This window comes from Gloeophyllum trabeum, assembly GCF_000344685.1.
Source record: "Gloeophyllum trabeum ATCC 11539 unplaced genomic scaffold GLOTRscaffold_00003, whole genome shotgun sequence".
Classification (NCBI taxonomy): domain Eukaryota; kingdom Fungi; phylum Basidiomycota; class Agaricomycetes; order Gloeophyllales; family Gloeophyllaceae; genus Gloeophyllum; species Gloeophyllum trabeum.
Genome location: NW_006920412.1, coordinates 1069464 through 1094761, shown reverse-complemented (window position 1 = coordinate 1094761; position 25298 = coordinate 1069464). Strand labels below are relative to the sequence as shown.

The window sequence follows — 25298 nt, the reverse complement described above, 5'->3', positions numbered from 1 at the left end:
GGATCCGCGACTGGTCGGATGAACCTCACTCTGAGCCTGTTCTTGCCCCCATATTGTGTGATAAGGCCAATAATTCTTGCGTATGAACCGGGTCTACTCATGACACCTGAATGCCTCTCTTGACAAGAGGTGGCCAGGATACCTACTTGATATCACTCACGCCAGACTCGTCCTCTTCGGTCCCTGGAATATCGGCATCCCACTGTTGCGCAACGAGCCGACCCGGACCTGAGTCCTCCAAGTGAAACACATTCCACTTGTCCTGACTCGTATCGATGAAGACGACATGAGCCACAAGTGATACCTGGGTAGGAACTTCGTATCGAAGTTGGAGATGTTGCGATCCGTGGGCATGACGCTTACGTTCACTACTTCGGAATTATCGATCCTGAATTTGGCCCTCGAATGTGCTTGCATCGCGGATAATATCTGGCGCACAGTTACTGGGCGCAGCCTGCCTTGGATTGCTTCTTCGTTCTGTGTGGTACGAGCCGAGTGAAGTGAGGAGCCTTCTGTGGCATGTGTCATTGCTCACTGATACACTGAAGGCACTGATGCCTTCCTCAATAAAGGTGTGCTCCGCTGACATAGAAACAAACTGCATCTAGCGGTGGTAGTTTGTAGAGCGAGCTCGAGTATAGTCCGGTAGATGCCCTGGTCGACGGCTAAGGCGAAGGACGCGACGCGATCGGTGGCAATCGCACCTTGGCCGTGTGACCGATACAGCTCGAATTTTGTGCCACAGACTCACAGCGCTATACTTATGCTGAGATGCAACATTTGGACAATGCAAGATAATGTGACTACGACATGGGACAGGAACATGCAGAAATAGGTTAAGCTACAATATAGGCATGACAAACTCACAGCAATTCGCGATACACCCCGGAACTCCAGACCAATATACCCGATGATCATGACATTTTGAAGTGCGACTCATCCGAGGTACTGTAGATTCGACCGTCGTCCATGAGCGCGTCAAGTGCGGCACTACGTTGGGTCAACGTTAGTAAATAACGGAAGGATCTTAGACGCTGCACGTACCTGATAGCATCTGGTTCCCCTCGGACAGCTCGTGCGATAGCACCAACGTGGATGCCTTCGTCACTGTCATCCGGCTGGCTCGCCATAAAGTTCATGATCGCACGCTGCATGGGAGGAAGCGATGCCCATTGGTCGCTCTGCCCTGCAGATGCTTGGGCGGTGTAGTTCGACGCATGACTGCCTTGACCGTTCGGTGACATATTATGATCTGCGTTTCCACTCCCGCCCGGCTTTTGACGCGCATGTCAGCAACTAGGAAGTGAGGTGAAGAGCGAGGCTTACAGGGCCTTCTCTGTAGAAGCGGGTAACGTAAATGGATTCCAGCTCATGGAAAAATGGTTCATAGAGATCTTTTGTCGGCCGGATATTTGTCGCATTAATGTATCGCTTGTTGCCAAACATCTTCGGCGTGCCTGTCACCCGCACGTAGATATTTTCTCTGAATGCCACGAAGCGTTGAACAACATGCCAGAACAGGACTAACCAGCCAACGTACACAACATCTGCCCATTTCGCATTATCCTCCTCAGTACCATTCCAATGGCGCGCCTCGATACGGCCAGTTCCATCGTCGATCCAATACACGCTGTTCGTGGTGCCGGGTTGTATCGAGACTACGGTGCCGACAACAGAAACCTAGAAACAGGTGTGAGCAGACATTCCAAACCTCGAGGGCCGGGCGGGTTCACCTGCCCAACTTCTATGTCTTCGATCTTCCACTCTGCATCTGTATGAGCCTGTGTCGCTGAGTATAGTTGTTTTACTTTAACAGGCCGCAACGACTGCGCTGCGGCGCTTCGCTGATGGACGGGAATCAGATAGAGAATCATCTTACAGTAAGTGTGGTACGGACCGTTCTTTGACCAGGGCTGTTGGGGCTGCCTCCGAATGGTGAACCTCCAGCTAGATATCCACCCCCAGTGTTGTTCTGATAGTACGGGTTGCTGCCGACTGAAGTCTCATCTATACCCGCTCGGCCATGCAGAGCACTTCGACGACTCACAAGGTTGACTCATCGGAGGAACAAGGATACTGGATGTAGACGGTTGAGGACAGGAAGGTGAATCACGATCAAGACGCGCTTGCGCCGTGACTACATACCGTGACTATAAACGCGTTACATAACGCGTTGCGTGACAACCGCAGAAGGTGTGCTGTCCCGGCCCATGCTCTTTGTTCCTTCAGCGAACGTCCTGGCTGCGATGCAAGCCGGAACGTCGAGTGGGTCACATCCCACTGATATAGAGGGGGTTGCTAATAAGCGTTAGAAGATGTACATTTCGACCGCAAGTACGTATAACCATATTTTAAAGTGAGGAGACTGACTGACACATTTCCATCGATTAGGTGTTGACTGCCTACCTCTGGAGCTGATTCACAAGATAGTAGAGAACCCGAAAGATTCAGATGACCTCAAAAGCTGCTGCTTACTGTCGCACAAGTGGCGGGAATGCGCCCAACCTAAGCTGCACCATTCCGCGGATGTGTCAACGGAAAAGCATCCATTGCGCTGGCAAAAGCTCATAAAGTCTTGTCCAGCGATCGGCACCGAATACCTTCGGGTAATAGATTTTTACCCTTGGATGCCCGGAGATTACCCTCTCTTTTCCCGGTCTCGGGCCACTGCCCAAGGTGGAGGTTCTGAAATGGATGGGCAATCTAGGTCACCGGATACGCGTCAATCAGCAACTCGCACGATCTTCATTCTTAACTTCGATATTGGAGGTAAAGGACTTGACGCTCACGGCGTGCGTTGCTTCACGGAGGGAACTCACCAAATTCATCTCGTTCTTCAAGGGATTAAAGAGTCTGCGTATCGAGGAGTGCCAGTATAGGGACTGGGCCATCCCTGATGACCTTACCTACGATGCCTCGGGACTGGAGACACTGCATATCGGATGGTCGAGGTTTCACGACTACGACGACCTCATCGAATGGCTATTCCCGCGACCTCTGTCCCGCAATTTACGTACGCTCTCTGTTCGCACGGAAGCTCTCTCGACCGAGTGGACCGCATGGCTCATAGAGTCATCTGCCCACTCTTTAATCTCTGACAATTGACCCCGCTTGGGACGAGGGTGAGTTATCTGTTTATTCATATTTACATTCATAACACAGTATACGCTTGAAAATAGTCGAACTGGACCAGCCATTCGTTGCGAAACCCTTACCGCATCTCCGGCACATTGGCTTCGTAACGATCAGCGAGACACTTGATGGAGATGGGACTTGGCCATCGCTCGAATTCGTGCGCAAGTTCGTTGCTCACATGCCAGTAACCCCTACCGTTGGGGCTTTCAAAGTCGGTTTCTACATGGGGGGCAACGGTTACTCGGTCGATGCTCTTTTCGAGGACGTCGATTGGGAGGAGCTTGTGAAGGGACATATAAATAGGGCGTTCCCGGCTTTGCGAGAGGTATCCTTCCTTGTCACCATTGAGATGGACCTCGGGGACCCGGAGGATCGCGAGCGGTACGAAGACTCGTTTAAGTCACGGCTATCAGAGCTAGCGAAGGAGACGAAGGTCATTTGGGGTATGTTTGCTTGCCTGCAATCGAAGCGAAGGCGTTACTGACCCAGCTGACTTCTGCTAGACGACGCTTCCTCCCGACGGCCACCGCCATCCAACAAGAAACCCGATCCAGAGAGACTGGCGAAATTTGTCAGGATGTGGAACGACGTAAACGGCGACACATTGCCCTTCACGCCCCCGGAGGACTGACAGGGATTACACGAACAATGCATGTCGCTTACGTCGAGTATTGAAGTATGGGTGCCAACACAGTTCTCCAATACAGCCAGCGAAAATCGGATTTGACATGGTCTGGCATCATTATTGCCAAACCCAACCGCAAACTGAGTTATGCATGATGGAGATGTGCGGGTGCATGGTCGGATTAAATGTTATGCTACATACAATGCGATCGGACAAACAAAAATGACACTTCTACAGCAGTTAGACACGCTCTTCGTGAAGGGCTACAAAGCGCAAAAATCGAAATCACCAGGTACCACCCGACCCGGTTCCCCATCCACCTGACTGCTGAATCATAGCTGCGCGAGCAGGATTCATTCCAGAGGGCGGCGCAGGCTGCTGAGGAAACGCGGGCGTGCGAGGTGGATAGGAAGACGGGGTTTGATACCCGTAGGTTGTTTGTGGGGGTGGCATTCCGTAAGTAGAGGGGGTAGTGGAGCCAAACCCTGCTGGAGGTCCGGGCTGAGATGGCGTACCACCGTAAGGATTGGGCGTCCGAGCCGATTGCCTGACAGACATATGCCCAGGTGTCATGTGTCCTGGCGTCCGGGCAGGCGTCCGCCCAGCGCCGTATGGTGTTTTTCCGCCAGCGCCGCCGGCAGCCAGATTCTGGGACTCATGCAAATGTCTACAAGACGGGTAAGTCGTAACCTCTTAATGACAAGGAGAAAGACATGCCGAATTTTAAAAGCATCACACAATTCTTGAACACCGGGAGCGGCAGTATCGAAGAGATAGTAGGCTTCGGGGGCAACCCGGACTGGCCAGCTCTGAACAGTTGAATTCTTATTCGCAAGGAAGCATAGGTTGAAGTGGCCAGGTCGTTTCCGATTCAGAGTGAAGCCATATGCACTCTTCGACGGGTTGGCAGCCACGAAATTCTTGAGGAACAAGTCTACGGAGATGTTGGTCACACATGGACTGATGGTCAGAGAAACTGATACTTACGCAACTCTTCCTCAGACCCGTGCTTGAATTTTTCGTGGGCCATTAACTCTTCGACCCTCCGAGCCATGGCCTGAACATGGTTCACGATCAGCTCATCCAAATCGGCGAACTCGTATTTGCCGTCCACAATGAAACGAGTGCCGACTGCCTGCCCGGTGGGATCGGCATTTGGCTCCACAACATCTACAAGTAATACAGTAAGGCAAACAGACTGAGGACTAAAATATGTGTGCTTCACCTAAATGCTGAAAAAGCTTATCGTCGACTTTCCAAGTCACAGCCAGATGATTAAAACCTTTGGATGATGGTCTGATCACCACATCGCCTCGCTGCTGCTTGTCCAGATAGGCTTCAGCTTGACTAGCATTGAAGTTGTGGAAGTTTGGGTGCTTGATGACGCGTCTTGTCCGGTCGACTTCTGCCCTCTTCTTCCGAGCCTGCATCTCTTTATCCCGTTCCTCTTGATGCAGGTTCCAATCTTCGTCATGCTTGACCCTACGGAATTGGCTGTCTCCCGCCTGGACATCAGCAGGACGCGAAGATAATTCGACCGAGAATTGATCTTCCTGGAGGTTCAGCTTGACGTCGATGATGACCCCGGGGATGGTTTGCCCCTTCTTCACGTAGGTCTCCGAGTCGACGGATTGATCAGCGAGATACTGTGCATTGATCATGCCTTCAATGCCGGAATCGAGACGAACAGCAACGAAGTGTTTCTTAGGTCTAACCACGAGTACGGAGACGATCAACCCGATGCGTAAGGTCCTCGGTGTTTCGCCCGTGAGCATTGTCAGAACCTCCCAAGCGCTCGGTAAGGGGAATTTAGACCTCTGTTCCGCGAATGGGTGTATAAGTTCCCGTCGTATGACGTTCAGGGTATGTCGCTTGCGGTCCTTGCTGTTTTCGTACATATTAACAGCGAAATCGTCGAGGTTGAGTTCGTCCAGCTTTCGTTCGCTGTCGTCGTCCTGCATGATCAGAGACACTACATGCGATGGCGACTCTTCCTGGATGTCCTCCTCGTCCAGCTCGAGAGCGTCCGTGGCCATCTTCCTGGCCAACTCATAATCCTCGGGATGGATTCGAGTGTTATCCAGAGGGTCCGGCGTGTCAACGTCGTCGTTATGACGATTCTTAGACGACTTAGTTGTTTCGATGTCATGTGTGATACGCAGAAATCCAGCAGCGTTGAGGAAGATCTTGGTAGTGAGCAGTCCATTCTTGACAAATTGTTCACGGTTCACAAGATTGCCACCCTACCAAACAGGATCAGATTCTTATCATGATCCACGAGATGTAACGCGGTGCTCACCATACTTGCAATCTTCTTAACAACAAGCTGTGCCTTCCGTGGTCCCAGACCGCAGATGTATGGCAGGAGATGCTGGTAATACGAGTCCGTAACAGCTCTGTTGATGTCCACGCCGACTTTGTTGACTATGTCTACAAGGACACGTTCGAGGGCAGTCAGAAGCTTCTCTCTGGGGATCTGGGAATGCAAAGTCAGGGTCAACCGAGCGCATACATAAGTAACAACCCACTAATTGCTGGAAGTCTTCTTCGAATGTTATGGCGGTCACGTCGCCACCCAGCGCAGCATATTCATTTAGAGGGTTTTGCGCGTAACGTGCTAACCCCACACAGTACTTGGCGATTTCAGACAATGATCCGAATTCTTCAGAAGCCCTGTTGCTGTGCTGATAGAGGCGAGCAACTTCATCGAACATATAAATGACGGGAATATCGAACTTTTCCTCGGGCCAATTGCCGTATGCATCCATTGGACCTCCCTTAAGCAAATCTTTGACGGTGTGTGCCAGTTTGGTGGTAGTTATACTGAAACCACCAATGGCAATGACGTCTGGTTTGCGACGCTTCAACAAGTCGCGGAAGTCGTGACGGTTATCTGCATCAACGAGGTTATCCAGCCTTGTATGCTCGCGTAGTCTGCCAGCCTCATCCAAGAAGACCAGGGCGATGTCGTCCTTCTGCGGGTCACCTTTGCCCCAAGACATCGCAAGGACCGAGGGTGTGTCGCCGAGCTGCATGTCGGCCGTGTTGAAGGGCGCCACGTCGATCCGCTGGCATCTGGTAAGCACTAGAAGGCAAGCTTCCAGACCTTGGTGCACTCACCTCACGCAGAACATCTCCGCAACGGTTCGCGAGGAAATCCTCCACTTCCTCCCTCACCCATTCGCGTGTCCACTTCATACCCAGGGGAAGTAAGTGTTGCTCAATTGTTTCCTGAACTACCTTCGATCGTTCCTCGTTCCACGCCTTTGCAGTATCGCTGAAGCTGTCTGACGCGAACGCTTCATTCAATCGGCGTTCAAATGATGACTTCGCCTCAGGTGGTAGGAAAATCGAAACAGTCACGAGATGCTCTGACTCAGCAGCGAGGATATGAAGGAACTGAGGTGTCTGGAGCATGTCAGTGACTCTCTTCCAATGCAGGTATTTGAAGTTCTGCACGAGTATGGAATATCAATATGGGACCATGTGCGAAGCGGACATTAGACTCACATAATACGGGTGGTGCTCATCAATCTTCGTGATCCCGCGTTCCGTGGGCGATACCGAGATACGAGCTTCGCTTTTGAAAACATTCCGAATCTCCTGCCGGAGCAGAGGATCTTTCCCTAGCTCAGTCGAGATAATGAGTCGAGCACGACGGAGGAGCTCCTCAGGAGACTCGATTTTCGAAGAATTCGGGTCTGCAAACTGCTCGGCATATGCAGTGGGATTAACCTCTTGGTCTTCCACGAAATGTGAATTGTTCGAAGCAAGGAAATTCAGAACTATTTCGTGGGGCGTGATACCAAAGCCCTGAACGAGCGGCCATGTCAGTCCAGTATACACGTGTACATGGGATCGAAGCCTGACACATACCTGCGCTAGTCGGGCAACGACACTGTTCTTCGCGACTTGGTACGCGGACGTCCGACTAGGATTCTTCCGCTTAGGGGCCTCCGGTTCCTCATCATCATGGAAATGGAGCTCGAACTGGTCCTTTTTCTTGTCCTTGTACTTCATTCCCAACCACTCGGTGGCGTCCGCGACAACTTCGACACTCTCCAGCCTCCGTCGGATTTCATTTTCGAAATACTCGTCCGAGACACCCAGTCGGGCATACAAAGCATCGAGATGATGCCGGCGCTCCATGAGCGATCGATATTTCTGACCAAGACTGTACAACCGCCAAAGCTCATCCAGACTGAGCAGCTCCACCCTTGTCCGCATGTCGGCGGGATTGAAATATGAGATATAGTCTCGCTTGTGCGTCCAGATGTAAGGGACCTCGAATTCATGGACAAACAGATATCGCAAGGCGTATGAAGCCGCTTGAACCAAATCCGCGAGCAAGTGGTTGTATTGGCCGTCTCGGCGGAAGAAGTCCCGCTCTTTGCGAGTTGACAGCCGAGTCAAGACCCACTGAGCTGCGTCGTCGATATCATTATCAGTCAACGGCTTGTGTAATGAAAGAGTGGAAGACGGCGAAAGAGACGATGTGGCCAGCTGCATTCTTTCCGGGACATCTTGCGCCCGAATCAAGTCGTCGTCCTCGGTTAACATACGAGCACGTATTTCGGACGGTTCAAAGACCTGGTATTGTCAGGACAAATAAGCGCAATGTCTTCAGTTGACTCACATCCTGGTACTTCATCTCAGGTTTTAGTTTCTCCTCATCGTATTCAGCGTCATCCTCATCAACCAGAGCCCAGTCATAGTCATGACCATCCCCGAATACCTCGTGGATCTCGTCCCACGCGCTGGAACCATTATCAGTCTCGGGTGGCATTTGAGACGCGTACTATGGATATGAAAACTCACTTCGCATCAATCCCAGCGAGCTCAGGCCGGCCGAGAGCTTTTCGTCGTTGCTTCTCCAGTCGCCTCCTCTCTCGTCTCTTCTCTTCTCTTTCACGCTCGTCCATCATTTCCACACCCTCTTCATCATCCTCATACTCGATGAAGTTGTCCATGTCGTCCATATCCTCGTCTTCATCCTCTCTAGCTCCTTCATCCCAGATGCGATGAATGTCTTGAATTGCAGGAAGTTCAAGGTCGTCATTCTCGATGTCATCTTCCGAAGATTCCTCGACTACTCTTCGTTTCGAGGACGAAGCAGTGGGCGGAGACTCGTCGTCCCGACCGCGTCGCAAGCGCGTCAGACGGTTCTTGAATGAAGCACCCGTATTTTCTTCTAGCAGTTCGAGGTCCTCATCCTCCAGAGCCTCCTCTTCTTCACGTTCTAGCCGTATAACGGAATATTAGATGCGAACGTCCTCGAGGCAAAGCACGGTACCTCTGCGATGGCGCCGCTTTCGCCGCTTCCTCCTCCGCCGCCGTTCTTCTTCTTCCTCTTCCCCTTCATCTTCGTCCTCATCCACTATGAAGCCCTCGCGTATACGTCTGGCCTCCTCCTCATCTTCCTCCTCCTCCTCGGAACTATCGTCTTCCGATCCACCTGCAGGGCGAATGTCGTCGCCTTCGCCTTCTTCTTCCTGTCCGGAACCTTGCATCGGGTCATCCCCGTCATCGGGGGCAGTCGTCGGGACTGGATCTTGTACTGGCGAGGCCATAGTAAAAAACGTGGTACAAGCAGTCTGATGGCGCTGTGGCCGTTAAGTATGTTGTACACTGCGTGCCAAACTCAGTGGCTAGTTTGTACCTGCTTGGTTCCTGCTGAGTAAGCGACCATTTGAGGTATTTCTGAATCTATATTGCGGTCGGGCTTGCACTAGGACAGAAATTCTACTAGTGCTTTTCGCGAGCTCTTTGTTCCATTATGTCATCTGGTCCGTACTTATGTCGCTGTTGTTCTGTCTGGCCCGGAGAGCTGAGTTTCCGCAACAGAAAACGACGAGCACCTAGGATTCCTGAGGCTAGCCCTTGAGGAGGCTGAGAAATGTCAACCAACACCTACTGCTTTCTGTGTCGGCTGCGTTTTAGTAACTCGCTGGCCAACTGTCCATGATAAACCTATTATACTTGCGCGGGGTTATTCGCGCGAGCTTCCTGGGAATACCCATGCGGAAGCTAATGCACTAGCCAAAGCAGTGTCGAGTTGCGAAGAACTCTCCGAAGTGTTTACCTCTTCCACTCCTGGCGCGGTGGACATACACGAACTTCTCAAGCATACTGACGTGTATACGACGATGGAACCCTGCTCGATTAGGACCTCGGGTCTGGCTCCCTGCGCGGACGCGCTTATCGCAGTTGGGGTTCGACGGTGCTTCATTGGCGTTGGCGAGCCGGATGACTTTGTGAAGTGTGAAGGAGCTGACAAACTCAGGAAAGGGGGCATTGAGGTTATATGGTTGAAAGGATTGGAAAACGAGTGTTTGACAGTTGCCAGACGTGGTCATCAGGAATCATCTTGATATAATATGGCTTTTATGACACTAATGCAGTGGGGCATGTTGGCTGGATATACGGAACACTCATCCATGCACCTCAAGGATGGATGATGCGGGCTTCATGGTTCGTTAGCGCGTAGCCTTTCCTCTCTCTCTTGCTGCCATCTAGACCACTTCCACTTCGCCAGCTCTTGCAGCCGTTCGCCAGGCGGCGGGGCAGTACGTGGATGCGTCTCGTAGAGGTAGTAGGCAGTTAGCCCTGTAAACACGCCGAGCAAGGGATCCAACGCTCTGATATCTCTTCAGTCGTATGTGCCGATAGATAGGGAATGAGCAGCTGACCGAGAAAGTAAGACGGGCGGCATTGCAGAGGATACACTACCGCTCCTACGGTTAACTTCGGTGACGGTGGATGGGGTACCCTGCCGGTGCGTCTGGTCGGAAGCACTATTCGGCGCGTCACGGAAGGACGCCTCAAATTTGTACGCGACGTGTATACCCCGGACTGCTGTCGGTACTCCGTGAACTCTTCCTGCTGGGCTGTCGTGTTTTTGAAGATCCTCTTTTGTGACCGACTTTGTTGTCCGATGTCTGCTGCCTTGGAACGCCAGATCCGCCCAATTTACGGTTCGGAGGTTATGCTGCGTTGCAGGATGGGACGCGTCTGGCTCACTTGGTTTATTCAGATGCACTCGACACGGGCTCCAACAAGTCGGCCATAGTTTCTTGCAACAAGCTCTTGAAGAAGCAGCCGAATAATGACCTGTTGAAGGTATGAAACCTGCTATGCTAAGACGTGGTCCCTGACGCGTCAGTCGGATAGGCCCTCAAGGCATTGGCTCTAGTCCGATCGCAAAAGGTCGAGGAATCATTGATGCTATGCGATGAAGTACTTGCACACCGACCCATGGATGACGCGACGCTGTCCGCCATGTCGCATGTCCTCCGCGGTCTTGGTCGTCGTCAGTTCATTTGGATGAATACCTATGCGTGTATTCGAGTCCTGACGCTCAGCCAGACACGGACGTTGTCAAGATGTTCGAGGAAGCCTTTAAGGCGCAACCTTTCAACGAGGAATATGGAGCACAGACCTTCTTCGCAAACGCCAGGATTGGGAACTGGAAAGCCGCACAGCTGGTGAGGGACAGTCGTTTCAAATCTGATCGTGACCTGATGCCGACATGGGTGCAGGTTGCCACCAAAATGCATAAGCAGTTCCAAGAGGACAGGTATATCTACTGGTACGTTATTGCTGTCATGCTCCAGGTGAGTCCTCTCGACATGTAGAAATGCTTTCGAACCTCTCACGCTACAACATACAGGCCAATGATCCAGCGACTCCCGAGAACATGAAAGGCCTCCTCCATAAGCTTGCACACAGCAAACTCATGACATCCCCAACGCCAGCTTATGTCATGCCTGATCGACTATACCTGCATCTCACTGTGCTGCGTGAACTGGGAATGTTTGACGATGCACAAAAGGTGCTAGATCACGAGACTGGCAGGAACATGTATAATGCGAGTCTAGTTGTCGATGAGCTCCGTCGAGAACTATGGCGCCTCTCCGGCCGGTGGACGCAGGAGCGAGAGCTCGCGGAGCACCGAATCACGGAGAAGAAGTGAGTCTGTTGAGCTGAGGCGGGTCTCGTGAGCTGATGGGATTACCCCTACGACTGGCTGCTGTCAAGGGATCGGAATTGGCTGGAATTCCTGTCCGTCCTCGACGCGACCTTTTCCTCCGTCACTTCGTCGTCGCCTGTCGACGAGGATTCCCGGGCTGAGTGCCTCGAGCGCATTACACAGGCCAGAGAACTATTCAACCGCGTTGCCGAGGAGGACGGCGTTAAGGATCGCTCAGGTCTACTAGCGCTTATCGAGCTAGAGAAACGATCAAGACATCACGATTTCTGTCAAGGTGGATAACCTGTATCTCGATGCATCACTTCCTGACCGGTTTACCCTAGATTCTTCGGAGCTCCTTTCTCTCATGCAAAAATATTGGCATCAGTTTGGAGAGAAGATGTGCTTCTTCGAGGATATTCAGCCATATCTGGACTTGGACAGTGACACTCTTTCCAAATGGACCACCTTTCTGGACTCTGTCCAACCTTCATATGTGAGTTTACTCGTTATATGTGGACGGAAAGTGCGTTTTCTGACTGATATCTATCAGGACACCGAGCCGAATCTGCGTCGTACAATAAACTGGTATAAGACACGGCGGTACACTATCCCTGAGGCTCAGATAACTGCAGAGTTGGAATCGGAGCGCGCATCGGAGTATACCAAGGCGTACCTGACGGGTTTGCCGCTTGGGAAGAGTTTACCTGAGACGGAGCTGCAGCCTGCTGATGATCTTGCTCTCCTTGCGGCGCATGCATTCATCTCCTCTTGGACAGCTGGCGGCGGTGAGGCACAGCTGTATAATGCGGCTGTGGTCCTCGAATACGGTCTCGGCAGAAGTAAGCAATCGTACCATATGCGGTTGCTGCTTATCCAAATATACAGATTACTCGGTTAGTCAGCATATCCGTCGACGCTTGACCTTCTCCATTGAAGTAAATCCCCAGGCGCACCCAGTCTAGCACTGGAACACTACCGGCTGTTACACGTGAAGCAGGTTCAGAATGACACCCTTTCGCACTTGGTCCTAGCAAGAGCCTCAACTTTCTCTCTGGCTGCCACGGGCGACTTGACGTACCCTTCTGAGTGCCTCGAATCCAGCCACATCTACATGAGCAACTCCCATGAGGTCAGGAATCGTTTGACGTTGAGGATTGGGAAGGTCGATACTCATCCGCAGCAGACTTCGGATTTCATTGTCAGGGCATTTACTCAGGAGAAATACTCACAGGTGCGTTTTGTAGCTCCTCTACGGACCTTCTTCTCACACCGATCGTCTTGCTTCAGATTCCGGATCTGATTGCTTTGGAAGAGAGACTCGATAATTCACTCCAAAGGGACCTTGTAAAGCTTGAGCATGTCCGGATGAGGATAACACATGAGCCGGTGAACTCGGAGTTGATTGACATGGAACTCATCGAGCTGAAGTTCAATTTCGACCGATGTAAGTGACTACATTCTTTCTAAATAATTACACTTCAACCCTGACTGGCCTCGACATGGATCAGATCATTACGACAACCGAGACATCAAAGTTTTCAGTAACTATCAACCTCGCGGTCAGAAATCAACATTTGAGCAAACGTTGTTATTTAAGAATTTGCCAGGAGTGCGTATTTGCATGGTGTAGGTTTTCTGGCTGCGCTATCTAATGGTCTCCTCTTAGTCAGGATGGCTGTTTGCTTTCTTGAAGATCTACATCAGGGCGCTGCAACACGCTAGTGATGTAGACGAGACAGTAGAAGCCAAACTGTTAATCGGGGACAGACCCAAGCAAAGTCATGAACCTGAAATCCAACGACCACTGAAGGAACGGCTGGCTCACCGCAAACAGGAAGAGTTGGACCAGGTAAACAAAGCTATAGCGATGCCAGTTGTCAACGCTTACATTTGACAGTTAACTCCCAGTGAACTCGCATTTTATGACTTTGCCACAGTTTTGGGTGAATGGTTGGAACCTCACCATGATCACATACGGCCCCCACCCTCAGCTGTTCTAGCCGAAGCGTCGAAGCAGACTGAAGCCAAGACGGGGCGTCCATTACAGGGCATCGACATCTCCGCTGATCTTCCCACCAATGGGCACGCTAAGAAAGACGAGGAGGCACCACCAGTGAAGGATGCGCCGGCATCAATCGCTGGTTTCTTCGATGGTCGGGACCCTTCGTTTTTGCGCTACTTTTTGCGCTCAAAAATATTATTGTCCGCAGACATGCTAGCCCGTTTCAAACAGCTAGTTGAAGGCGGTGCTCTGCCACCTGAGCTTCTTCATGTGGCTGCTTTGACTCAGGAAGTGCGCTGTTTCGACCTCTTGGCAGTATGTGGTATTGACCGCTACGCAGGCTTTGATCCTGTTCACGATCGAGACTCTTCGTTTCAAACCAGCGTCCATCGTGAAAATCCATAAGCTTGGCGCCGTGAGTCCCTGTGGTTTCTCCAGGGACAGGGATTGATGGGTATTGCTACAGTTGGTTGCGAGCTGCAAAACGATTCGAACGAAGGCCGCGGACGTCTTGAAGGAAATGTCCGCAGAGTTAACGAAGATCAGCGAAAAGGAGGGTACCCAAGAGCGACGTAAGGCCTTCGTAGAACTTTGTAAGCCTGTCCAGGCGACCGGCCAGGTGAGTCACTTCATATCTCCCGTTGCTATAAGACGAACCATATATGGCGACAGATTGATCATGACTTCGTCCTCGACGTCGCAAAAAGAGTCACCGACTCTCGCAAAAAGGTGTTAGAGGGTGTTGCGAAAGGTATCCTCAAAGTAACCTCAGTTCATGCATAAGGTAGTAGCATAGGACTTCTCGGTTATAGACTTACAGGCTACAAGTTAGAATAGTAATCAGCACCCCTCACTACTCATAACAATCCATACTCATCACTGTGTACATCAGACTCTAGGCTCTACGATGAGAAAGCGTGATTCCGGCTGACCGCGATCAATCACAGCCTGTCAACGATCCTCATGTATAGGTATCCTAAGGCAAGAGATAATACATAAGAGTATGCTACAATGTCTATGGCGAGTCCTTGAGGAAGTGGGATGCAAGAAAACAATGCAAGATTGATGCAAAACGAAGCCTAGACTCCAAGATAAGCAAGAAAACCACCTTACTTTTTAATGGCATGCACGACGTGCAGGCGGACGGACGGTGGCATAACGGGCTCGTACATGTCGCGGTGAGCATCTTCAATGAGCACCTTCACTTTCCACTCGGGTATCCCGGCCTCCAGCAGCATCGGCCGCATAGCCGGCAGGAGATGGTCGTACTCCATCCAGGCTAGCTGCCCGATAGTGAGCAACGTCTCGTCTTGAAATCAACATGGCGGTCAGACAATAAACGGCGGGTGACTCGGGCTATTTAAGCGACTGACCTTTGGGCCAGAAGCCGATGGGGATGCTGGCTTCTTGCACACGGATCTTCTCGTAGGCACCCGTCTGCCGGATGATGGCCCCGAGGTGCGATGGGACGTTTACATCGACGCCCTTCCGTGTGAGGCAGTTCCGATATGCTTCCCAAAGGGCGAACCACCCCGGAGCGCCGGAAGCATACGACGTTTGAGGGCGTTTGCCTGACGACGTTATTGCGCCGAGAGCATCGTGAGGGGGAATCCCGACGAGCTGACCGTCCACGACGGGTTGCGAGTCGGGTTCTATCAGGATGAGGATGCCGCCTGGACGCAGCATCCTTGTCAGTTCATTGACGAACTGTTGGTAATTGCCAATCTGCGGGAATTGAATGACTGAGATACAAGTATAGGGAGCGATGCTTACCCCCGTATGCATTGACCTTGCGTGGATTATGTCATAGGCATGGTTCGAATACGGGAGCTCAGGCCCGTCGAGATCACACAGCTCGAACCTGAGCGATAGACGTTAATGCTTTGTATACACGGTAACATCGGCCACTTACGAGCAATTTGGCGGCACCTCCCTATGTGTCCACACCAAATGTAAGCTAAGGTACATGAAATCAAGTTGCTATATTTTACCTCGGCTGTATGGGTGCGAGATCAACTCCAGTAACATCCACCCGAGGGAACTCGTCCGCCATCTCGATAGCCCTGAGCTAAGTAAGAGCAAGTAACATCTGAGGGGCACGTCTGGCCTACCACAATCCTCCCCCAGTGCCGACATCGAGGACCCTCCTCTTGTGCTTGACGCCGGGGTAGGTCAGAACCTCCTTGACCGGGCCAACATAATTACGGCCTGCGCAGACAAACTGCAGGATGCGGTGGTGGTAACTGTACCGCTGAGAGACTGTCAACCTATACCCCAAAGAAATTACTACAATGCAACTTACGCGAATCTCATCTTCGTCCGCGGGGAGCATATATCGCTCATTAAGGACGTTGCGCCGACGACCGTGCAGCTGCGTGAAATATCGAGAGGCGTCCTCGCCCACAAAGGTATCTTCGTCAGACATGGGGGATTGTTGGGCAGACATGGATAGCTGTGGAGGTGCCCATAACTAGCCCAAACGGCTCCGAATTGTGGGCAGCATGGTATGCCATAAGAGTTTAAAGGCGGGAGACGATCGAATGGAGGATGCAACTCCAATTTCATATCGCCCGGGCGCTGTAGCATCTCTGCTTACCTCACACGCAAACTCAGTGGAACTAGCTCCTCATTCGTCTGTGGGGGCGAGGCACTCCCGAGATATATACTTAAACTCTTTACATATACATCTACCCAATACAACAAGGATGTAATAATACCTATACCTACATAGAATGCGTATTGTACACGGTCGATTCAGAGACGGTGGGGTGAACTCCGTCATTCCGGCAATGGCCTATTGAATGTGTTTAATCTCGTGCACGAAGACCGTGCGCGTCGAATCGCCGTGCCATCCGCGGTTACTGCTGGCGGAGACCAGGAAGCGGGCCGCGGGATCTACCACTACAAGGTGCGCAGATCAGCACACTAATCAGGAGACATAGTCTACCTTTGCTACTCACGCATCTGGGAGATGTAGCCACCGTGGTGGCCCGGAATGATCTTGAACTGGGCTCCGCTTCTGACTCGACCCGAAGCATCGGGTTCGCCAGCCTCAGCCACGTTCCAAAGTCTGATGTTATCTTGGGACGCGCTGAAGTAGAGCTATGAAAAGCTAGACTTTGGTATTCTAAATGAGACGCTTACCATGCCAGGTGACGGCCGTCCGGAAATGCTACGACGCAGGACACCACGCCAGATGAAGCCGGGTTGCGCAATGTCTTCATCAGGCGGGGAGTGTTTTCGGGCCCAGAGGTGCCCATTTGACGGACGTCCCAGATATCCACCGTCCCGTTCCGGCGCCCAGCGTAGATCTGCTCGCCATTGGCCGACCAGCAAGCCTTCGAGAAACTTTTGATAAGATAAGAGGTTAAGCCAAGAGTTATCAAGACACCGTACCGATTGACACCATGGAGGCGTCTTCTCGTTCATCCACAACCGTCCAACGCCGCGGCCTGGTGATGCCCTAGCATCCCATAAGATGACCTGCCCGTCAACAGACGCCGTTAAGAACGTGTCGGGCGAAAACGCCGCGTATTCACGCGAATCCAGAAGCGGGGGCGCATTCCTGGGGGCAGGCGCACCAGCTGTCCGCGAGTACGCCGGTTGCGAAGTCAACCTAGACTGTCCGATGGACGTCGCGCCAAATGCCTGATTTCCGGTTGGAACTCCCGCGGCAGTACGAAACACGGAGGCATTGTCGCCGTCCTGGCCATCACCGTCAGGTTCATCATCGAATAACGGATCGAATGATGCGTCCGACTTTGTATCACTGTCGTCGGGAGGTGGTCTAGAGCCGCTGGGTTGAGGTGGTGCGGCAAGAGCTCCACCTGGCGCACCATTCACTTGAGGATTCCCCTGCTGGAAGTCGACGGAGTCCTCTTCTTTCTTCGGCGTCACCCATAGTCCGTCGAGTTCCTCGGACTTGGGATTGGTCGAAGGCGGGATCCATGGGCGTGCACAAATGGGACGGAACGCAATGCTTGCCAGCTGCGCACCATGGGCCGTGAATTTCTTAGTGATCTGGCCCGTATTCAAATCCCAGTGCTAATCAAGTTAAAGCATATAATGATATGCATCTTCCAAAGAAACTTACAATAGCATCCCCATCCCACCCGGCACTGAGAAAACCCTTCTCATCGTGCTGTATAGATAGCGCAGACACATGGCCGCGATGGCCGCGCATAACGTGACACAACCGCCCTGGATCATGGCGTACGGTGAACAAATTAATATGGCCTTGCTGTCGGGAACCGAGCATAAACAATTTTGTAATGTAAGGCGCAGACACGGAGTAGCACTTACATCTGACCCAGCTAGGGCCCATAAAGCGTCCGAGTGCATGGCCAGGCTGTATACGGGAGATAGAGGGATCTCCTCCGCCGGAATGTTACCTAACCTTTCCGGGTCCGCGGGGTTCTCCCACCAGAATCGTAACTGGCCAGCTTTCATAGTGCCCTCAATTACACCGCAATGGTGCCGCTGAGGGGCTGTTAGAAAGTTCTTCCCATTTACTGCGGCGAATATGTCGTAGTCGCGGACATATCCGTCGTCGCAGCCTGTTAGGAGATGGGTCATACAAAGTGATGCGGCTAGGGAGTGTGTCGGGTGGGGCTGGGGGATCGCACACATTGCTTCTACTGTGTAGGATCGTGGCGAAGAAGGGTTGAAGGTGGCGAGGATTTGAGCGCGTCGTTGTTGTGCCGGCGACAGCGGGCCTGGCGTACGTTCGCGGGGAGGGGAAGGTGCAGTCGTTGGGGGAACTTACCGGAAATAATTACAGAAGAGAAGAGTACAGAGCTTAGCTGATAACTTACCAGCTAGGGTGTTATGGACGATCTCCTGCGGGGGCAAGGGTGTCTCCCCAACGTACGCTGGAGGCTTTGGATCGAGGACTGGCGTCTGCACTGCCAGACCCTCGGGTAACTCTTCTTCGTCCTCGTCTTCTTCCCCCTCGTCAGAATCATCAAAGTAGCCGTCCTTGAGGCAGCAATGTCAGGTAGAGTTAGGGCGGACCTAGGGATGCCGTACTCAGGCTAGCACTGCGATCCACAACGCACCTCGTCGCCCTCCGTAGCATCATCTGCGCCAATCTCGGCCTCCACCGCGTCTAAAATATCTTCGTCAATGTCTTCGTCGCCGTCCGCGTCCGCGTCCACCTCCGCGTGCACGTCGAAGTCGAAGTCATCGTCTTCGAGGTCGCTGTTGGCCATAGTGCTCGCCGCGCCACAATTGCAGGGATCTGATCGAGAGACAAGAACGCGGAGGTGATGTTCCCACGCTCTCTATCCCAGCTTCCACCGTTATGGTTCTCGCAGACTTGGGTCGCAAACTCAATGCTGCTCTGTCCTCGCTGAGTAGGGCGCCGGTCGTCGATGAAAAGGTCGGGCGAAAGATGCACGACATGAATTCGTCTTGATCCGCTCTTCTTCAGGTCCTGGATGCTACGCTGAAGGAGATATGTGCTGCGCTCTTAGAATCGGACGTGAACGTGAAGCTTGTCGCGTCATTGCGGGCCAAGGTCAAGGCGAAAGTGAAGGCCTCATTGGACAGCAGCTCGGACAAGGTCAAGGATGTCAACAAGAAAAATATCCTACAGAAAGTAAGCTTCGCCTGAAACCTTAGCGGAAGTGTCCTATAACGCGCTACCTGCCGTTAGGCGGTATTCGACGAGCTGGTGCATTTGGTAGACCCCGGAGTGGAGCCATATAAGCCTGTAAAGGGTAAGCCCAATGTCATTATGGCAGTGGGCTTGCAGGTGTGTTAGTCCCTCGAACTGGTATCCTGCAATGCTTCATCCATCGCATTGCGACAGGGTAACGGTAAGACGACGACATGTACAAAGCTCGCCGTGTACTACCAGAAGCGCGGATTTAAGTCCTGCATTGTCTGCGCCGACACCTTCCGAGCCGGGGCTTTCGACCAAACCCGACAATCCGCGACGAAGGCTAAGGTAGCATACTTCGGGTCGTACACTGAAACGGATCCCGTTGCCATTGCCGCCCAAGGTGTCGCAAAATTCAAGAAGGAGCGCTTCGATGTAATCATTGTCGACACGTCCGGGCGGCACAAGCAAGAATCAGAGCTGTTCGAAGAGATGGTACAGATTGGCGAGGCCGTCAAGCCTAATATGACTGTCTTAATTCTGGATGCTAGCATTGGTAATTGTATCTGGGAATATATGTATGGAGTAGAATTGATCTGAAGGCAGGTCAGGCCGCTGAGGCTCAAAGTCGCGCGTTCAAGGAGACTGCAAACTTTGGTGCCATAATCGTTACCAAAATGGACGGTCACGCCAAGGGCGGAGGAGCCATATCTGCGTGAGTCCATCCCTGCATTTGAGATATCTGGTTGGACTCACGGTGTTACAGAGTGGCTGCGACCAAGACACCGATTATCTTCCTGGGTACTGGAGAACACTTGACGGACCTGGATCGGTTCTCTCCGCAACCGTTCATCTCCAAGCTCCTGGGTCTGGGGGATATGCAGGGCTTGATGGAGCACATGCAAGACTTGGCACAGCAAAACCCCGACAAGCAGAAGGAAATGGCCAAGAAGCTTGAAGAGGGCAGATTGTCAATACGGGATTGGCGAGAGCAGATCCAGAATGTCATGAATATGTACGAAGCGTCCTTCAGTGTACCTGCACCCGGTATACTGACCTTTCGGACATACAGGGGCCCAATAAGCAAAATTGCCTCCATGATTCCCGGTCTTCCACAGGAAATGCTGCAAGGCTCCGACGAAGAAGGCGCTATGCGAATGAAGCGCATGATATACATCACCGACAGTATGACCGCCTCCGAACTCGACTCTGACGGGACGCCCTTCCTGGAACTCGGGAAGGACGGCAAGCCCGTAGGGCTGACATGGCGCGTGACGCGGGTAGCAAGAGGAAGCGGTACCAGTGTGCGCGAGGTCGAGGAACTGCTGTGCCAGTACCGCATGATGGCGAACATGGCGAAGCAGGCTGGCGGTAAGCACGGGTGGCTACAGGGCATCCAGAAGATGCAGCAAGCTGCTGGGGGACGTGGGCGGGGTCCAAATGGCATGCCGACGCCTGCGCAGATCGAACAGATGAAGGTGCGACGTGTACGGTTATTATTATGTGCAATGCGCTGACATTTGGGTACCTTGATATAGCGAGCAATGCCTCCGGGTATGCTACAGCAGATGCAGAAGCAGATGCGTGGTGGAGGTATGCAGGAGATGATGAAAGCAATGATGCAGGGCCAGGGCGGCGACCAGCTCGACATGGAGGAGATGCAACGTGCGTTCATCCCTTGTAACTTCCTGTTTACGACGGCGCTGATGCCGCGTCTCCAGGCATGATGTCCCAAATGGGTGGAGGACTGGGTGGTTTGGGCGGACTTGGTGGCCTAGGCGGCCTCGGCGGGATGGGCGGGATGCCCAATATGAACGATATGTTCAAGATGATGGGTATGGGTGGCGGCGGGCGGTGATATACTGTATCTACTATAATATTCATGTAGCGTAGTTTCATTGGCTTGTTTTTCGCGGACTCCCAACAATATGTATACGACATGCGTGATATTGCGGCAGACCAAAACGGGCCTGTGAACCAAGATATGATACGTACAGATTCTACGCTACAAGATGCTATGCTACAATTGTGATTCACCGAAGAGGTCATTGCCGCGCTTTCTGTTCCTTCTTCCACTGTTTCTTCTGCTTTGAAGCAGCGGACCTATTCCCGAAGATGAACGTCGAAGTGTGCTTGTCGGCACCGGTCTTTCTCGATATCCTTGCAGTCCCAGCAAATACAATCTATGCAAGCAAAACTATAAATAAGTACGCATTCGAGAGTGTATGCACCTACCGCCCAGAGACCGGAAAGCCCTACTGTCCCCGTTCCTAGGAAAACCAACGTGGCCAGTGGACCGACATCTCTAGTATTCCACGCCAGAAAGGCTGATAGAACACAGGCGCCCGTAAGTGGACCAAGCAGAGGATGCGTTTGGATATTCGTAATCTCTTCCCTGGGCGCAATGGGCGCATAAGAGGGTATCTTCGAGGATACCATGTAAGCAAGGGCAGTGAATGGAGTGAAGGAACGTGCTGTACATTCAGGACTAGTGTTAAGGCTATAGTTGCAAGCAAAATTCCGAAGTGCGTGCATAGGAAGGACTCCAGAGGCGTCAGCAGTGTCCTGGCCTCGGTAGAAGCTTCCGACGTAAATAGGATTAGCCTGGGGAAGAGCAGAAGAGGTAGCGAGGCAAATCCAAGGCTATACAATCCATTCAGCAACGATGCAGCAATTTGAGATGGAGGAAGAGTACACTAACATTGCAGAGGACACCCAGACCCAAAGCGAGACGGTGCTCTCCCTTGCGTCCTGAGACTCGTATATAGGCTTGTCGGCATTGAGAGGATCCAGCCCTGGGTCTGTCTTTCTGTTCAAGTCTTCCATCTCAATGTCGGTAGCCATAGTCGAGGATTAAGAGGGGGCAGACCTGCAGCAACTGCGCGCCCCATAGTACGCGTAGTACATGTACGTCACCGCATCCGATTAAACATTCTGTGGCGATGCGACACCAAGTTCGGTTGAGCCCCTTGCTTGCTTCTCCGAAAGCAAACGGATTGTACTCATTCACACATCAGTTAAAGCAGCTGAATCTCTCTATTCTGTCGCAAGTACACAAAGGTAAGACCCCCCACTACTACGGAGATATGAAGCAAGTAGCAAGATGCAATGCGAGAACAGGGAACCGTCGACGAACACAGCACGGACCGAAGATAGCGTCGAAGAGAACAAAGCTGCACAACCCAAGCGAGCGCCCACCACTACGCATCATACCCATCACAGCCGTGACCCGTTTACTGAGCCTTCTGCTCATCCTCCTTCGACTGGTATTCCTGCAAGACGATCATAGCCTCGGCCACCTTGGCGTTCAACGCGTCCGGGGCGTCCAAGAGGTGCAGAAGCTCGCTGTTGTCCATCTCGAGAAGCATACCAGTAATCTTGCCAGCAAGCTCCCCAGCAGCACTATAGAAACATAGGCATCAGATGAAGTCCAGACTACGCACAGCGGGAATCGACTTACGGAGCAATCCTCATGTACAACACCTCGCCGAGCATCTGCTTCTGCTCCATCGGAGGTGCGTTCGCCAGTGTAGCGGGCGAGATCGTCGGCAGGCCATCAAGTTGCGGTGCACCAGCTGGAGCAGGTTGACCAGCAGGAGCAGGTCGGCCCTGCGCATTGCCCTTGTATCCCTGGGGACGGGCAGCGCCAGCAGGTGCACCAGCCGGGACCGCAGCAGGCCGTCCGGCAGGGGCGCCTGCAGCGCCGGCTGGCCTAGGAGCACCGTTGACTGGAGGAGGAACACCGTTGGCGCCGCGGCCAGCAGGGGGAGCACCGGCCTCTCCGGGACCACGAGGAGCAGGAGGACCACGAGGAGGCGCGCGAGGGTATCCGGGCATACCGTAACCCTGAGGGACTTGCCCGTAAGGTCCAGGCATAGGCATACCCGGCTGCCCGCCGTTGGGGTAGCGGGGACGAGGAGGCATCATACCCGGCTGGCCATAGCCCATCATACCACGACCGCCCTGAGGAGGGTAACCAGGGCCAGGAGGGTAGTACATGGGTCCGTTGGGGTAACCACCAGGAAGGCCAGCAGCAGCCAACTGCTGCATCCTAATCTGGTTGCGCTGAGCAATCTGGCTCTCCAGTTGCTGCCTGCGGATCTCGCGACGCTGGGCGAGGGAGACGTACAGGGGCTTGGAACCAATGATCTTATTGTTCATCTCCGCAACGGCCTTCGTGGCCTCGTCCGGAGAAGAGAAGCAGACGAAACCAAAGCCCTTGGACTGTCCCTTCTCGTCCCGCATGACCTTGGCACTAGTGATAGTGCCGAAAGGCTCAAACTCAGAGCGGAGACGCTCGTCGTCAATGTCGTCTTCCAAGTTCTTGATGTAGAGGTTGACTCCCTGGTACTTGCTCAACTTCTCCATCTTCGCCTGCTCGTACGACCTACGTAGCTCCTCTTCACGCTCGGCCTTCTTCTGCGCGCGAGACACGTAGAGCTTCTTGCCCTTGAGCTCGGAATCGTGCAGTGCCTCCACAGCCTTCTGAGCGTCGTCATGATTCTCGTAGTTGACGAAACCGAAGCCCCTGCTCCTGCCCTCCTCGTCCTTCTGAAGAACTGCAGAGGTAACAGGGCCAAACTTAGTGAAAAGCTCCCTGAACTCCTCGTCCGTGACTTCGAGATCGATGTTCTTCACGTAGATGTTAGTGAATTGTTTCTTTTGTTCGTCAATCTTGGCTTGACGTTCCTAAAGTAACTGTCACTGTTAGCGTATTTTCATCTTATCTAGCGTTGTGTTACGCACCTTCTTGGAAATGTGATGGCCGACGTAAACTTTCTTATCGTTGAGAAGCATTCCGTTGACGGCCTTAATGGCGGTTTCGGCAGCCTCAGCAGTCTCGTAGTGAACGAAACCGTAGCCTTTGGAGCGGCCTAGCTCGTCCGTCGCGACCTTGCACGACAAGACATTACCGAAAGCTGCAAAGGTATCGTGAAGAGCCTTGTTGTCGATGGCCTCGTCGAGGTTCTTGATGAAAATGTTGCCTTGACCGGTCTTACGGAGGGCAGGGTCGCGCTGAGACCACATGATACGGCTATAACCCACCGTTAAACGCGCGAAATGGCAGAATATGATGGTGGACGCACCAAGCCTTCCCCTTGATGAGAGAGTAGTTGAGCTGCTCCAAAGCGCGCTCACCTGAGCAGACAGATGTCAGCATTGAAAAAACTGCAGATATCGAGCTGGCGCTTACCATCCGCAGCGTTCAGGTAGTTCACGTAAGCATAACCAAGTGAGCGACGGGTGACAGCATCGCGACAAACACGGATGCTTCAGACCCAAAAAACCCTCAACCTATGCATACACAGCAGCCAACGCGCGAAGCACGCACCTCGCCACGGGACCAATCATGTTGAAAATCTCGAATAACATAGCCTCGGTGACGGTAGGGTCGAGCTCTCCAACATAGAGGGAGGCGGATGGGGCGGACATCGAGGTCTGAGGCGGCGGGTTGTAGCTGGGCGCAGCAGCAGCGGGGGGAGCGGGGACCGGCGCCTGGGCGGGTGCGGGTGCGGCCTCTGGGGCGGGCAGCGTGGCCTCTTGGGCGGGGGCAACGGCAGGCGAAGCGGACATTGTGGTTTTTATATACGATTTAGGGGGTCGTTACTGCTTTGTGAACTTTTCTGCGACTGCGAAGGGAAGGAATGGAGGGAGGTGTTCTCAGCGACCACGCCCGCCACGGTGGAAGATGAGCATGATACGCACACTAGATAGAGAAAATAACAACTGCTTTTTTGAACAGTATTTTTTTCTGATTTTTTGAAAAGCTTTTTGACCTAGAGAACATTCAGCGTCAGCAAGCAGAACATGCGCGGCAGCCATGGCGGACAGCAGACCTTTCGATGATGGAGGTTGGAAGAAAAAGGTATTAGCGTGTTCACGCTCTTGATCAGTCAAATCAAACTCCGACAAGGGCCACAATCTACTTGTGAACCTTATCGGGCTAAGCCACAGTTTTGTT

At 52.7% G+C, this 25298-nt stretch overlaps 11 protein-coding genes across 11 annotated transcripts; 4 read left to right on the top strand and 7 right to left on the bottom strand.

Moving 5' to 3' along the window:
* Positions 1 to 914: 914 nt before the first annotated feature.
* On the bottom strand, positions 915 to 1874 carry GLOTRDRAFT_35595 (replication protein A, subunit RPA32; the record flags this gene model as incomplete). Its single annotated transcript, XM_007864648.1, has 4 exons — positions 915 to 1274; positions 1327 to 1483; positions 1541 to 1680; positions 1734 to 1874. The coding sequence occupies 4 exons, from the start codon at positions 1872 to 1874 to the stop codon at positions 915 to 917; spliced, it is 798 nt and encodes a 265-aa protein (XP_007862839.1).
* Positions 1875 to 2554: 680 nt separating this feature from the next.
* Positions 2555 to 3766, top strand: GLOTRDRAFT_136832 (uncharacterized protein; the record flags this gene model as incomplete). Its single annotated transcript, XM_007865131.1, has 3 exons — positions 2555 to 3013; positions 3180 to 3578; positions 3639 to 3766. The coding sequence occupies exons 1-3, from the start codon at positions 2695 to 2697 to the stop codon at positions 3764 to 3766; spliced, it is 846 nt and encodes a 281-aa protein (XP_007863322.1). The 5' UTR covers positions 2555 to 2694.
* A 123-nt stretch (positions 3767 to 3889) lies between these two features.
* Positions 3890 to 9368, bottom strand: GLOTRDRAFT_136831 (transcription elongation factor Spt6). Its single transcript, XM_007865130.1, has 12 exons — positions 9054 to 9368; positions 8579 to 8999; positions 8397 to 8517; positions 7637 to 8350; positions 7271 to 7573; positions 6881 to 7213; positions 6289 to 6828; positions 6060 to 6236; positions 4986 to 6003; positions 4748 to 4930; positions 4478 to 4694; positions 3890 to 4427 (listed from the first exon to the last, which is right to left on the bottom strand). The coding sequence occupies exons 1-12, from the start codon at positions 9328 to 9330 to the stop codon at positions 4046 to 4048; spliced, it is 4686 nt and encodes a 1561-aa protein (XP_007863321.1). The 5' UTR covers positions 9331 to 9368; the 3' UTR covers positions 3890 to 4045.
* Positions 9369 to 9633: 265 nt separating this feature from the next.
* On the top strand, positions 9634 to 10131 carry GLOTRDRAFT_36483 (cytidine deaminase-like protein; the record flags this gene model as incomplete). The annotated part of the gene is made up of 1 exon (XM_007864719.1): positions 9634 to 10131. A coding segment is annotated over one exon (498 nt), but the record flags the coding sequence as incomplete, so codon positions are not given.
* Positions 10132 to 10226: 95 nt separating this feature from the next.
* Positions 10227 to 10472, bottom strand: GLOTRDRAFT_36480 (uncharacterized protein; the record flags this gene model as incomplete). The annotated part of the gene is made up of 2 exons (XM_007864718.1): positions 10227 to 10398; positions 10450 to 10472. The coding sequence occupies 2 exons, from the start codon at positions 10470 to 10472 to the stop codon at positions 10227 to 10229; spliced, it is 195 nt and encodes a 64-aa protein (XP_007862909.1).
* A 228-nt stretch (positions 10473 to 10700) lies between these two features.
* On the top strand, positions 10701 to 14517 carry GLOTRDRAFT_13884 (uncharacterized protein; the record flags this gene model as incomplete). Its single annotated transcript, XM_007864599.2, has 19 exons — positions 10701 to 10734; positions 10794 to 10879; positions 10931 to 11069; positions 11126 to 11244; positions 11299 to 11373; positions 11430 to 11728; positions 11798 to 12024; positions 12074 to 12225; positions 12283 to 12625; positions 12680 to 12861; positions 12916 to 12972; positions 13020 to 13176; positions 13241 to 13341; positions 13399 to 13581; positions 13630 to 13885; positions 13943 to 14025; positions 14075 to 14149; positions 14201 to 14353; positions 14407 to 14517. Coding segments are annotated over 19 exons (2832 nt in total), but the record flags the coding sequence as incomplete, so codon positions are not given.
* A 326-nt stretch (positions 14518 to 14843) lies between these two features.
* GLOTRDRAFT_36968 (S-adenosyl-L-methionine-dependent methyltransferase) lies at positions 14844 to 16159 on the bottom strand (the record flags this gene model as incomplete). The annotated part of the gene is made up of 8 exons (XM_007864753.1): positions 14844 to 15043; positions 15108 to 15305; positions 15360 to 15459; positions 15508 to 15595; positions 15647 to 15667; positions 15726 to 15797; positions 15846 to 15985; positions 16037 to 16159. 8 exons carry the CDS (start codon positions 16157 to 16159, stop codon positions 14844 to 14846), a joined length of 942 nt encoding a protein of 313 aa, XP_007862944.1.
* Positions 16160 to 16528: 369 nt separating this feature from the next.
* Positions 16529 to 18956, bottom strand: GLOTRDRAFT_72024 (WD40 repeat-like protein; the record flags this gene model as incomplete). Its single annotated transcript, XM_007865129.1, has 8 exons — positions 18792 to 18956; positions 18549 to 18711; positions 18037 to 18494; positions 17828 to 17974; positions 17131 to 17778; positions 16879 to 17072; positions 16695 to 16825; positions 16529 to 16635 (listed from the first exon to the last, which is right to left on the bottom strand). Exons 1-8 carry the CDS (start codon positions 18942 to 18944, stop codon positions 16529 to 16531), a joined length of 2001 nt encoding a protein of 666 aa, XP_007863320.1. The 5' UTR covers positions 18945 to 18956.
* An 80-nt stretch (positions 18957 to 19036) lies between these two features.
* On the top strand, positions 19037 to 21194 carry GLOTRDRAFT_10579 (uncharacterized protein; the record flags this gene model as incomplete). The annotated part of the gene is made up of 9 exons (XM_007864596.2): positions 19037 to 19114; positions 19166 to 19333; positions 19391 to 19489; positions 19547 to 19892; positions 19943 to 20051; positions 20103 to 20351; positions 20409 to 20814; positions 20875 to 21001; positions 21058 to 21194. 9 exons carry the CDS (start codon positions 19037 to 19039, stop codon positions 21192 to 21194), a joined length of 1719 nt encoding a protein of 572 aa, XP_007862787.1.
* A 187-nt stretch (positions 21195 to 21381) lies between these two features.
* On the bottom strand, positions 21382 to 22180 carry GLOTRDRAFT_126516 (uncharacterized protein; the record flags this gene model as incomplete). The annotated part of the gene is made up of 4 exons (XM_007865128.1): positions 21382 to 21519; positions 21572 to 21760; positions 21817 to 21979; positions 22038 to 22180. The coding sequence occupies 4 exons, from the start codon at positions 22178 to 22180 to the stop codon at positions 21382 to 21384; spliced, it is 633 nt and encodes a 210-aa protein (XP_007863319.1).
* A 177-nt stretch (positions 22181 to 22357) lies between these two features.
* On the bottom strand, positions 22358 to 25213 carry GLOTRDRAFT_114568 (polyadenylate binding protein). Its single transcript, XM_007865127.1, has 8 exons — positions 25174 to 25213; positions 25043 to 25113; positions 24669 to 24966; positions 24531 to 24607; positions 24424 to 24475; positions 24083 to 24371; positions 22797 to 24025; positions 22358 to 22738 (listed from the first exon to the last, which is right to left on the bottom strand). The coding sequence occupies exons 3-8, from the start codon at positions 24908 to 24910 to the stop codon at positions 22570 to 22572; spliced, it is 2058 nt and encodes a 685-aa protein (XP_007863318.1). The 5' UTR covers positions 24911 to 24966; positions 25043 to 25113; positions 25174 to 25213; the 3' UTR covers positions 22358 to 22569.
* Between the last annotated feature and the right edge of the window lie 85 nt (positions 25214 to 25298).

Bases quoted from the DNA above. Each gene is read 5' to 3' on its own strand.
- GLOTRDRAFT_114568 (XM_007865127.1), bottom strand. From the start codon at position 24,910: ATGTCCGCTTCGCCTGCCGTTGCCCCCGCCCAAGAGGCCACGCTGCCC. The intron at 24,608-24,668 runs GTGCGTGCTTCG...TTGGGTCTGAAG, and splicing joins ATGATTGGTCCCGTGGCGAG to CATCCGTGTTTGTCGCGATG. The intron at 24,372-24,423 runs GTGCGTCCACCA...GGTGGGTTATAG, and splicing joins CTCATCAAGGGGAAGGCTTG to CCGTATCATGTGGTCTCAGC.
- GLOTRDRAFT_136831 (XM_007865130.1), bottom strand. From the start codon at position 9,330: ATGGCCTCGCCAGTACAAGATCCAGTCCCGACGACTGCCCCCGATGAC. The intron at 9,000-9,053 runs GTACCGTGCTTT...TTATACGGCTAG, and splicing joins AAAGCGGCGCCATCGCAGAG to AACGTGAAGAAGAGGAGGCT. The intron at 6,237-6,288 runs GTGGGTTGTTAC...TTGCATTCCCAG, and splicing joins AAGAAGACTTCCAGCAATTA to ATCCCCAGAGAGAAGCTTCT.